Source organism: Lynx canadensis, chromosome A1, assembly GCF_007474595.2.
Source record: "Lynx canadensis isolate LIC74 chromosome A1, mLynCan4.pri.v2, whole genome shotgun sequence".
Classification (NCBI taxonomy): domain Eukaryota; kingdom Metazoa; phylum Chordata; class Mammalia; order Carnivora; family Felidae; genus Lynx; species Lynx canadensis.
In genome coordinates this window covers 234,257,512-234,270,530 of record NC_044303.2, presented here as the reverse complement: position 1 = coordinate 234,270,530, position 13,019 = coordinate 234,257,512, and the positions used below count along the sequence as shown (strand labels likewise).

Sequence of the window (13,019 nt, the reverse complement as noted above, 5' to 3'; positions counted from 1 at the left end):
GCAGGAAAAGAGAAGGCATCTCAGCAAATGTCAGGAATTATTTGTTCTTCTAAAATACAAGGGCAAATATTTCTGTTCCCCCTTATTGAGCCATACGATGAGGATGAATGCAAGAATTCTAAGTTTTTAAGCTGGTGGACAGAAAGGGTACGCTTGAACATAGAATTTTGCCATATTATCTCAGGTTTTTCCTAGGAACCAGCAACATGGATCAAAGAACATTTGTCTGTATTTTTCCTCCGTGTTTGGACCTCCGCACCTGTTCAGCACCTCATTCTCTATTAGCCAAGCACCACAGGGAAGCACGTCAGCTGTGGTTTGGAATCTTCCCAAGGCTTAGAGAGATTTTTTTTCCCCTGTCATGAAAGTGTAAACTGTTTTTAATAAAAAAAAGTAATATGCAGAGCCCTGACTTTATAAGTGACTAGGGTTCCTCTGAAACGGAAGAGATTGTCTACTATAATTTTTTTAAGTTTATTTATTTATTTTGAGGCCGGGGGGCAGAGTGCAGAGCATAAGCAGAGGAGGGGCAGAGAGAGGGGGAGAGAGAGGGAATCCCAGGCAGGCTCCATGCATGGGGCTTGAACTCACAAGCCATGAGATCATGACCTGAGCCAAAATCAAGAGTCTAACGCTAAACTGACTGAGCCATCCACGCGCCCAGATGGTCTACTATTATTGCAAGCTTTAAGCAACTATTTCAGTATTTTTCTATAGACCACCCAGGTTGCATCCAAATCCATTAACACATTTGGTCAGTCAATTCATTTGAACCCTTGATCAACCCATCTTTCTAAAAAAGACATAAAGGCCATGGAGGTGGTTTTAAAGAGCCAAATCTTTCACCAGTCAGTTCTGTCAAAGTGGCCAACCACAAAGTGCGTCATCGAGCCTCTTATTCCCTCGTGACTTTCTGCTGGCCATATTTGATAAACGGAAATGCCATGTGGTTGGAAATGTTCTGTCTCAAGAACAGAAAATCTTAAGAACAATCATAGGTTCTACAACAAACTTTTCAGGATCATTATCTCCCGAAGACAGAAACACAATAAATCCTTCAGAAATGGCCAGTAATTCATCAATTACTAAACTTATACCAAGTGTCTATGTTGTACTAGACCCTGAATCCACTGATGGGTATACAAACCACTCAGACCGGGTCTGTGTCTCCATGGGGCTGATACTCTGAGAGCAGATGTGGACACAGACGGGGAGTTTCGACTATACTCAGAGAGGCTGAAGCACAGAGGTGGGGTTCCCACATCAACCCACAAGGAAAACGCAGAAGGCCTTCCCGGATGAGGTCGTGCCTAAGCTGCTTGTAGAAGGCCATGTGACATCTGCGCCCTGTTAGGAAAGAGAGGCTCAGGGCAGTGAGGAGCAGAACTCTCGAGGGACCACCTCGAGCAAAGGCCCAGAGCTACGGCCCATATGGTGCCCAGGCAGCCGTACGCACCCATTGCTGATGGAGGATGGAGTGAGGGGGGTGCGCAGCTCTCCAATGTCATGTGGAGGCTCTGGCCCATCATGTGGACGGAAGAGTTTGAATGAATTGCTAGTACCGAATAGGTTGTGATCTGTGTTGTGAAACAGAATGGGATGATAGGGAAAGAGAAAGGGGAGGGAAGAGAGGGGAGGGAGGGGAAGGAACAGTTTTTTAGATTCTTCTTACGGGAAACCATTTCTTTTTACACTGTGGGTCCATTTCTTACCATTTTTAGCTCTTCAAATGATGTCATTTTATCACTGAAGCATGATATCCAGGCCTGCGTCATTTTGAGATGTTTATTTACTGTAGCCCACACCTGGTGACCTTCTCTCTGCTGGGTTGCAATCAATGTCATTGCTTCCTTCCACGTCTCCTCTGGGGTAGTTCTCTCCATGTACCGGGCACCTCTCCATACTTGCAGTAATATTTTAATTGATAAATGTATTTAGCTGGCAGAAATAAACAAGCATTTCCAGCTGCTGTTAAAGGACGTTCTTCATTTGTCTCTGTAAAGGAGTTGCTAATAGGGTCCTAAAGTATTTCTCAAATGATTTTTTAAATTAGTTTTTTAAAAATTTTTAAATGTTTATTCAGTTTTTGAGAGAGAGAGAGAGAGAGAGAGAGCAAGGGAGGGGCAGAGAGAAAGGAAGACACAGAATCTGAAGCAGGCTCTAGGCTCTGAGCTGTCAGCACAGAACTCAATGCATAGCTCGAACTTAGGAACCACAAGATCATGACCTGAGCCAAAGTGGAGGCTCAACCAACTGAGCCACCCAGGCACCCCTAAAGTTAGTTTCTTTTTAATGACACCTTATGCACCATTAAAACTTTTATGGAGTTTTGTTGCTGTTAAAGAATGTGCACGATTGAAGCACTTTGAAGTCATGGTTAGTTTGTTAAGAAATTCCTATTCAGGCTGAAGTCATTATTAGGCTTATTAAATAAGCCACATTATCCCTTATCGACAGAAAATATTCATTGGAGGTGTACATTGTGCTGAGTGCTAGAATCCTATATCATCTCAGACCGTTTCTGACAATACGAGGCAATGTCACACGATCCTAGGGTGAAAATTCAGAGCAGGTGTCCACACGTGACAGGTGCCTGATACACATATTTGTTGAAAAAGTAGAAGTTACAGCCAAAAGGTTACATTAGTGCTGACAGTCTGGCCTGATGTGGCTGGAGAGCCACAGCTTGGGAGCTTTTGGTGTAGTCTGGGAGTAACCAGGAAGAAAACGCCCTTTCTCTTGGCTCAGAGCTGCAATCTTCTGCCCCGGGAAGAAGTCAGGACTGTATTTCCAGCAGTCTGAGAAATTCTGAGTAATAAAATGCCCTGAAAATTGGCCAAGAGTTGCAGGAAGAAGACGATATCCCCGGATGGTGACATTGCCTGCCTTCTCTTTAGGAAAGTGAGGGACGCCACTGGCGTGGATATCAACATGCGCGTCGGAGTGCATTCTGGGAACGTCCTCTGCGGCGTGATCGGTCTGCAGAAGTGGCAGTATGACGTGTGGTCACATGACGTTACCTTAGCCAATCACATGGAAGCCGGAGGGGTTCCTGGGTAAGGCCGGACTGGATTTCTCTCTTCACGCTGTGCGCATGATTAGAAATGAATGATCAGCAAGAGATTAACAAGGGATTGAGTGCTCATGTCTGACGGCTTCTGTTGCCTCTGTTAGTAGCATGTTATTCCTGCCCTAGTGATCTCCTACGTTAATTCGATAAACTTGAACTCTCAAGTCTCACTCAATTCCACTACCCCATGACCTATGGTCAAAAGACTCTGGATATCAGATCCTGAATTATTTTTATTTGCAAATTCGTCAATAGTACCCAAAGGGAAAGATGTTTTCTAATGCAGTACAATGGCATTTCTCTTGACCAATGACCTCTGAAACCAGTACTGTTGAAATGAGGATGAGGCAGCAGCTACCTGTGGCTAGAAGAGCATGTTTCAGACAAGAGGATTTTGATGCAAGTGCAATAATTTGGAGAAGCGTGGGAAGCATGGAACTAAGTCATCCATAGTTGTGTGTAGATCAGCATACTCCCCAAAATGCCTCTGGCATATGTTTCCAAAAATATCTTCACACACAAAACTTCAATATGATCGAGTTTTATTGGCTGTAATTCGCCACACCCACCGTGCAGGTTTCCGTAAATGCAGAGAAGCTCCAAATGTTAATATCTCATGACCTCTGTGAGCATCTATCCAGAGCCCCATTTCATAAAATATAAACCTTACAGTCAATTTTACCAAGAACATACAGCCTTATACAACCTTTCCTTCACTGGGGCGGGAGGGTGGGGGGAGAAGGTATTATTCCTGACATCACAAGTAAACAGAAAAATCTTCATGTGTATCCATGTTTATCTTGATTATGGTTTTAAAATGGAATTTCAGACGTGTTCACATTTCTTCTGTCACCTTGGAACACTTGAATGGCGCTTATAAAGTGGAGGAAGGAGATGGTGACATCAGAGACCCATATTTAAAACAGCACCTGGTGAAAACCTACTTTGTAATCAACCCCAAGGTCAGTACTGTAAAGAGTCTATAATTAGCCTATCACTTCTGTGATTTAAAAGGGAAAAGGGCAAATTACTGATACAGGTAAGTGTTTTTAGTCGAGAATCAGTTTAATGTGCTACTAGTCTTTGCCTCTAAAATTACTGTAAATGCATGCAGCCATTTAATTATGGAACATGTTTTATAATAAGTTAAAACATTAAAGAAACCATTGGGAAAAAAATGCTTGCTTGTGTGATGAGATTACTGTCTATATGACAGGTTGTAGGTGTTAGTCAGCGTTAGTCAATGTATAAGTTAGTCCACGATGCTCCTGAAAGTCCCTCAGTGTGCCCACCCTGGCAGTTGGGAAATTACATAAAGACAGAAGGTTTTGCTCAGGAATTCAGATGATAAAAATCTAATGAGATGAAGTAGGATGAACATATAAGAAGAAGGAAAGGAAGAAATACCTAAAAGATTGGCAACTAAATGTCACAGGTGCGTTCGTGTGAGTACACGTATGTGCAGACAAGGTGAACTTGGATGCGATAAAATCCTCCGTTACCTGCAAGACCGTCCAAGCCACCCAGAAAGAAAGTTAGGAGCTGTCTCTTGCTCTGTTCACACCAAGTGTCAGGCCAGAGCAAGGGCTTGGAGCTCTCATTTCTCACAGCCCTTCTCAAATTCCTGCCAAATGAGTGTCACTGCTATTTGCAGACTAAGAATCTGCAGCTCCTAGGGGTTATGTAACTTCTCTTATGTCACACAGCTGGTAGGTGCAATATATCAGCAAGAAACAAAATCAACAAGATCAAGGGTATGGATGTTCACTCATGGTAACCTCCCTGAAACTCTGGGCTCCCCTTTGGGAAGACACTTGCAGCTAACTTGATGGTTGATTTGGAGACAGACGAGTGACAGTCAAGAAGACCTGTGGGGTGATAGGCAGAGGGAAGAATCAAATAAATAAATAAATGTGTACAAAGAACATTATGTTCAGGCAAAGAATACCAGAACACAGATGAGTAAGACCATTTAGCATCGTAAAACAGCCCCAATCTCTAACACCTGTCACTTTAGGAAACCACAGTCATCAAGAAAAAGTTGAAACAGATCAGCCTATCTGGTTTAAGAATTTACTTTATAAAAATGCCCATGAAAATGGCTTATTTTTTCCCTAAGTTTAAATTACAGTTATCTTTTGCTATTTGGGGAAAAAAATCACTCAGCTCAAGCAGCTTGTAACACTGGGAACCAGTCACACTGAAGGAGTGAGGACAGAAGCCACGGGGAGTGAGGGGGTGATGTGGGAGGAATCGATAGTCGGGGCGAGGGGGCAGGAAGGAGAAGTTTTGCCCCTTTGGTATGCCAGGTGTAATGCTTTGTTTCTCACCCCAAGGGGGAACGACGGAGTCCTCACCTCTTCAGACCTCGCCACACCCTCGATGGAGCCAAGATGAGGGCTTCCGTCCGCATGACCCGGTACCTGGAGTCCTGGGGAGCAGCCAAGCCCTTTGCACACCTGCATCACCGAGATAGCATGACCACGGAGAACGGCAAGATCAGCACCACGGTGAGCTCTCCCTGTGTTCCAGAGCGCAGGCGCGCGCCAGACCCAAGCTAGTTTCCTAAACCAGAAGGCTGGGCATCTGCTGTCAGAATAACTGGTCTGCAGTGAAACAAGCCTAACCCCTTCTCCTTGAAGAGACCCCTTAGAAACAGCTATCGAGGTGTGAATGAGTGCCAGGCTCACCTTGCTAAGGGTTTCAACCAGAGTGATTTTACGTTATAACTCTGTAACCCAGGACCAGTTTGCTTACTTGTTATTTAACTCACTTATTAGCAACTAAATACAATTGAACTTTTTGTGGCGGTATTTTGTTTGTTTGTTTGCTCTCAGGAAGTAAGAAAGCCTGTGCATCCTAATAAAAGAACAAATGAAGACATCATGCCCTTGCGGTTTGAAACACAGCATCCAGACTGTCTTTTCATTGTGGAAATGTTCAAGCTGTGTCAGGGGCAGTGAACATTCTATTGTTGTAGCTCCTTATTTATGTCACTCCCAACTTCTAACAGATAATAAAGTGCCAAAGCGCTTTACAACAGGGACACTCTCAATAAGATGGCTGAAATGCAGAGGGAGAATAGAAAGACCCACAGGGGGCCAGAAAACTGAATATGGCGAAGCACTTAGAATAATCGCAATGACGTTTGATTTTAAAATGATCTCTGAGTAAAATTTCACATACGATGGAGTTAATTGTACGAGGGATGCAGTTGAGGCAGAAAAGAAAATGGAATGTTACATAACCCTCAGGTTGTTAGGCAGCCGCGAACTTTCCCCATCTGCCCTGTGCTCCCTACTCCCAGCAGCTCAGAGTGACAACACCCAAGGCCCCCAGATCCACGTACTTGTTTTGACTTGGTTATATCTTTCCTCTCAACTTCCTTGGTGTTTTTTCCCAACTAACAAGTAAACGTGATCTGACAGAAGATCACACCCATCGGTCAACCAGGGAAACTGCCAGGACAGGTCCAAGAGCAGTTTCCAGTCTGTTGGGAAGCAAGAGACCCTAAGTCGGAAACCAGGCAACCAACAAGATCATCTCCGCTGCTGCTGAGGTCGATGATGGTGAAAATGAAATGGAGATGTCTTTGGGAAGGAGATGTCTTTGTGGTGACTCTGGGGTTGTCTCAGAGAAAGAGAGCAGTAAACTGGGGAGGAGGTGGAGAAGATCAATCCACTGGCCCCAACATAGTAATGAGTTGAAGTCTTCGGGGGGCAGAGAGGAGGCTGATGTGGCAGTTAGTTTCATCAACAGTAAGGAACAGAGGTCATCAAGGATGAGATGCACTGAGGTCATTGTGCGGGATCCATTCTAAGTGTAGTGAGAAGTCATCAGAGGATCTTCAGCAAGGAAAGGGCATGGCATAATTAATGCTTTGGAGTAATAGACCAAGAGTTCAGGGCACCAGGGGAGAGCGATGCCCTGTTATGCTAAGGTTTTAGTTGCAGAAGGAATGAGAAGCAAGTTCAGGGTCTACAATTCACAATACAGCTTGGCTGTATCCCTTACCCACTTTGAGAAAGACCCCACGGTCATTCTTATTAATACATTCCAGGGTCAAACAGTATCATTGCCAAAAGTTATTTCTTTTATCTAATCCCCTCTGCAGAACACCACTGATTCCCGATTCAACATTGATAGAGCTGGTAAATAATGCATTATTTTACCTTATGTAATAAAACTTGGAGTTCAGTTATTTTTAAAAATATATATATACCGTACCTTTCCCTAGGCTACCTATGTTTCCTAATCTAATGCTGTAGATAAAGCAGCCAAGAAAAGTTTCTTTGGAGCCACTTGGAGCAGCTTTGTCTCAACTTTTATTTTAATTTCTACCACAAATGTATAAAAGGGGGTCTTCCGGGTTTTCGTAAGTCTACTGAACATTTGGCAGTGGGTCCCCCACTGATAAACCCTGACCAGTGTCTCTCTCCCAGTCCCTTTTCAGAAACTGCTGGCACACTCGGGTGTGGATTTCTTCTTTTCGATCAGTGAGTCATGCTGTTGCATAGTTCACCGAGGGCACCGTCTCTTGACAGCCCAGTTCGGGCATGACGCTTGACTGTACATTTTGTGGTGATGTGTGTGTTTTCAAGAACGTTTGAGTGCCTGTCTGACGTCAGACTCCATTTTCACAGGATTGTAAGCTGTCTGCAGTAACTCTAACGGCAGTTGCCTGAGGCCCCTTGTGGGAAATCGTACCTGCAAATATCAGGATGTAAATTTTAAAGTTCCAGACAACAACTCTGATAGTTCTAACATCCAGAGTTTATAGATGACACCAACATTCCAAGTATAAACTGAGCTTTTAATCCTTTTCACATTTGTAATTAAGCTATTCTTCTCCACAGGGGTAATTATTTGTTACCTAAATGATGCTTTCCATGATAAAAGGAGAAATAATGTTGTAAATGATCCTCACTGAAAGATCATTTTTTAAAGCATGTTTTTGGAAACTAATAACCTTTTTTTTTTTTTTAAATAGGATGTGCCAATGGGTCAGCATAATTTTCAAAACCGTACCTTAAGGTATGTTATTTGTCCCACTTTTTGATTTTCAAAGGCTTGGGGTTTTTTTAAATATTTCTGAAAGTAATTATCATCAATTAGAGTAACTCTGAAGGCCACTTCTTCTAAAAAGAGCAGCTGCTTGTGAAAAGCTCGATTTGATTGTTTTCAGCTTCTAAAAATGTAATTATTAATGTGACATTACTAGGTCTGAAAGAGCGAAATGGAAAAAGGCACCTGGTAAATACCTTAGAACTTTAAATTGTTTTCCTTAAAAATGACTCTTCTTAACCTTAATATGTAGTTAAAAAAATTGAATTTTCTTAAAATGAGTATGTTGCTTAAAATTACATTTTCGTATCTGTGGAATCTTGGAGATAAAAGCAAGAGAAATCCAGCCTTTCTATAGTGAAAATAAGGCCTGCCCGACCTGCTCAAAAAAAAAAAAAAAAGAAAAAAGGTTCACCCAAGTGTCCACAGGTCCCCTGTCGCCATCAACCACACAATCACAGTCACTAACTCTTTTTCATGTTCCTCTGGTTTGGGGGTTCAGTTTTTCACATCCGTGTTGGTTGGGGGAGTTAAATATTTCTTATTGAAGTCATTAGGATAATTCATGAAAAGCCCAAAACTTAAGTCAGCCTTTCTTTCCCCACAGAGAAGTCTATTTATTCTGTAGACAATGCATTATATCCAAGTAAAAGTAAACACAATTAGAGTGTTTCCTGCCACCTCCTTGCAAACAGTGACTTTATTCCAGAATCATCTCTGTGACTTTATTTGTTGGAATGAGCTCTAATTTGTATTTTGGGGGAAAATTTGAAATTGTAATATTGAGATCTAATACTCAGAGTCCTATGTTATAAGGATATTGGGTTCTTGGGCTTTTGAAGGATTCTTTAAGTGGCACGTGCCATATTAAAGAGAACTTGAGCTAATTTGGAAATATTATGGACCCCGTAAGATGCCCTGAGAAGGCGTGACTCATCAAGCCAGTAAGATGCTAGTGCATCAGCGAGGAACTGTCCACGGAAATTTCTTAGGCGTCTTCACTTTAGAGTCCGTATTCCTTCTGTGATCTATCTCGTCCTCCCTGCAGCTCTGCCTCAAGGGTCTGTTTACTGAAATCAAAGCAGGAAATCCCTCGTGCGGTGCCAATACGATGTGGGTGGGCAGTGGTTTCCGGGACGAGTGCTGTCTGGAAGACAATGATAATAAGCCATCATTTGGATATGTACCAGGCATACGGAGAATCTAATTTCATCCCTACAGCGTGACTCCAGCATAGACACTATGCCATTACCATTTGAGAAGGGAGGAAATAGAGGCGAGCGGGGTTAGGAGAATGCCCAGAGCTACAGCTACACGGCTGGAAGAGGCGAAGCCCAGATTTGTGACCCCAAACTCTGCACTCCCCACCGCTCTTCTATCACGCCTGCCTTGCTAGGAGCCTCTTCCATGTTGACTCCACTTTCCTCTGTGGTGGTTGGATCTTTGGTGGCCCCAGGGCCTCACAGAGAGCTCCACTTCCAAATCGGACTCAACTAGGCTGTCTTCACGTGTCCTGGCTTCCTGAAGTGGCCTAGGTTATAAAATCTCTCTGTGCCTTCAGCCTGGCTACTGAGTCGGCATCACCTGGTGTTGAACATTATCTGAGATCACACTCTGTCCTCAGATACAGTAGCCACGGCACGGGAGTGGGTCAGTTGGGGAAAGAGCTCAGAAGAAAGGATGGAGGGAGATTGGAAAGCAGGGAGGGGGGCAGTGACAGAACACATACTGAGAGTCAGAAATGCCTGAAGTCTGGGAAACAAAGCCTTAGCTGACAAACTAAGAGCTCCTAGTGATAGATTCTCACCTCCAGGGGTATCCTATCGTTTGCCATAGCAGAGATCACAAAATCACAGAGATAAGGAAACTATGTGTTAAGAATTATTATCCAGATAACCAGTAAATACAGAGGATTGTGTAATAATACGCATTTATCGGCTACGTCATGTGCTACCTTTATAGCATTGAGTGCTGTATATTATGTAAATGAATCCTAAAACAGATCCACAGAGGCAGTGCTGTTGTTAGCCCCGGGCGTAGCATTGAAGGGTGACATTTTCCTATGAGTCTCCAGGTACCTCCACTATTCTTCGATTCAGTGAGACTTTGTGATAAAGAACAGCCACCAAATTGAAGTCCGCAAAGTCAAGCCTAAGCATAGCGCTGCTAAAAAGAAAACTGAAGGCAGCTCCTTGCCTGGAAGCGAGAATGAACCATCCTAGATGATTGCTAAGTATCTTGCTCTTTAAAAAAGAAGGGTAAAAATTAATTTGCCTTCTTCAACAGCTTAGAATCTGGCATGCTAAAACTTCTTCGTTTGCTCCTGTCTGGGGGCAGATCGCCTCCTATCATTCTGCTCTTGGAGCAGGGATGCCCTGGGCCTGTTTAAAAAAGGCAGGACCTGAGGACACCAACCCACAAACAGGGATGGGTTGGGAAGGCCCATCCATCTGGTCCATGATACTTTCATGAGATTTAATTACCGCTAGCCGTGACATTGAATACGTAATGCTATTCTTGTCTGAAATCAGAGGAGTTACTGTTCTTCCAGAATAGAAGGCCCATCCAATGAGTTTTTTAACCCGCCAGAGCACAGAGAAGCCTAGTGCTGTCTCCACTTTGGACAAGGTGGCTTGATGATGCGGTGCACAGGCTGGGTCAGGCCAGTTTGGTGACGCTCCCCTGTGCTTTCACTCGGTACCGCCGCTGTTTAACTTTTAGAAAATAGGGATTATTTTGGTTTTCTCCTTTATATCATTCTTATGCTAATGGTCAGATTAACTCAGAGAACACATTCTTTTGACTTAATGTATTTACAAGGCATCCTTTATTATGGCTGAAGATTATTTTCTTCTTCTTCTTTTTTTTTTAAAGATTATTTTCTTCTAAGACCAAGTGAGTGTCTGCAGATATATGTGGGGTTTTCCCGTGAACTGTGCTTTCGAATACTGAGGAAGATTTACATGCATCCAATTAAGCTTTGATATGCCTCAAGGAAGAGTGTACTTCTGCAAATTTATGAAAACTGACCAAGGGAAACATGGACAAGGCATAGCTTTTTTTCTTCAACCAGACCAGATTTTTACAGGGGAATTTCCAAAACCAGGGTGTTCTGTCATAAAATAAAGTTTACAAAGGCAACACGTCAAGGGCTAATGCATCTCCTAGGACAGAAAGTTCTTTTATCGTAAACACCAAGTACATATCTTTCAGCGTGGCTTTTTAACGCCTGGTATCGTTTCGCTGTAAGTGAATAGTGAGGCAACATTTATTGCACCAAAAAACTCTAGTCAGTTCGCTCAATCGGCAGAGTGGCTCAGTGTTAATAGAGTAAAGGCTGCTCATAGACTCTTGTTTCATTTTGCCTTTTTTTGAATTCAATGGGCAGAATGAAAGAGAGGTTTTGGCATCACAGAAAAATGGACTTAGTATTCGGTTTAGTCATAATCTCTATCATAATATTTCCCTTTTCACGTAGAACCAAGTCGCAAAAGAAGAGATTTGAGGAAGAATTAAATGAAAGGATGATTCAAGCAATTGATGGAATTAATGCACAAAAGTGAGTACTTCTCAACCTTAAATTATCACATGTTTTTTATTTCAAACCCTAGTATGTGGAAATCATGTCACGCCTTCCAAGAATTTTAGCTGAAACTCTGTAATACTTACCATGACAAAGCCATTCCTTTAGAAGCTTTCATTTCACCTCAGTTGTCCTTAATAACAGCTTCCGTCAATTAGAAAAATTTTAATCCCTGCCTAAGAAATCCTCTCCAAGTAGATTACTGACAAACAACATGAGATGTAAACACAGAAAAATCAGAGCGAAATATGGTCAGTAAGTAAGATTTTTTAAAGACCAATAGGAATGCCCTATGGGAAAATCTGAGTTGGATTATGTGACTGTATCTATTGAAAATGCATTTATTCCGCTGAAAAATCAGGGAAGGTGGAAGTACCTGCATTCTCCGTTGTCGAAGAGAGGTTTTGAGCATTAGAATCTGAATTCGTGGCAGCGGTGGGAAGATGAAGGGTTCTTTGGGGGACAAAATGGCATTCAGTCTGTGAAGTCTGTGAGTTGCCAGTGTAGTTTTAAATGGTCCAGGAGACAGATGCAGGGGAAACCATGTAAAGAAGGTGGTACCTTTCCTAGCCTGGACATAATAACTACATTCATTGGCCTTGAAATTCTCCGTGGGTCCATGTGTCATGGCTGAATTCCTGGAGGGCAAAAGATGGGTGACAGTATGGTGCCTGGTACCCATTAGACGCTGAGTAAAAGCGTTTTTAATTTAAATTGTAGCCAGCACATCCGTAGGTCCAGATGAAAAGACGTAATGGAAAACTTTCCACGATTTTTATCATGAAAGTTGAGTCATGAAAAGTACGAATGGTTTTCACCTAAACTCCCTGCTTCCAGAATTACGTTACACAGCTTTAAAAACTGTGTCTTTTCTAGATTGTTCCTTAGAAGCATTCGTTTTAGAATATTTACACAGCTTATGAAGGACTCTCATGAGTGTATATGTATGTGTACATAGGGTGTGTGTGTGTGTGTGTGATTGCAGAGATAACAATAAAGTTATCTTGATTGTACTAGAGCTATAATTCGCATATGCTAACGTGTTCAATTAACACGTGTCTGGAGCCCCTCATTGTGCTCCAAATAGAGAAAGCTTCCCCCCCCCCGTCTTGGAGCACTCGGGACACGCCAGCAATGCCCAGACAAATGCTCTGCTCTGCCTGGCACCAACAGCAGTATAAAAGTCAGCCTCAATTCTGCCCCAATCGAAACCTCAACACATCACGAACCGAGAAACATGATGACCTGGAATCTGGCAGCTAAAACCCAGGGTGGAGTCTGATGACGTGTGATATGGGTGGA

General features: G+C 42.8%; 1 protein-coding gene across 1 annotated transcript in view; it reads left to right on the top strand.

Moving 5' to 3' along the window:
* The window catches only part of ADCY2 (adenylate cyclase 2), a 404,823-nt gene that overhangs the window by 284,785 nt on the left and 107,019 nt on the right, over positions 1-13,019 (top strand). Inside the window, 5 exon segments of the mRNA XM_030332755.1 lie at positions 2,898-3,056; positions 3,900-4,032; positions 5,407-5,580; positions 8,061-8,104; positions 11,613-11,693. Coding sequence (XP_030188615.1) covers positions 2,898-3,056; positions 3,900-4,032; positions 5,407-5,580; positions 8,061-8,104; positions 11,613-11,693 — 591 coding nt within the window.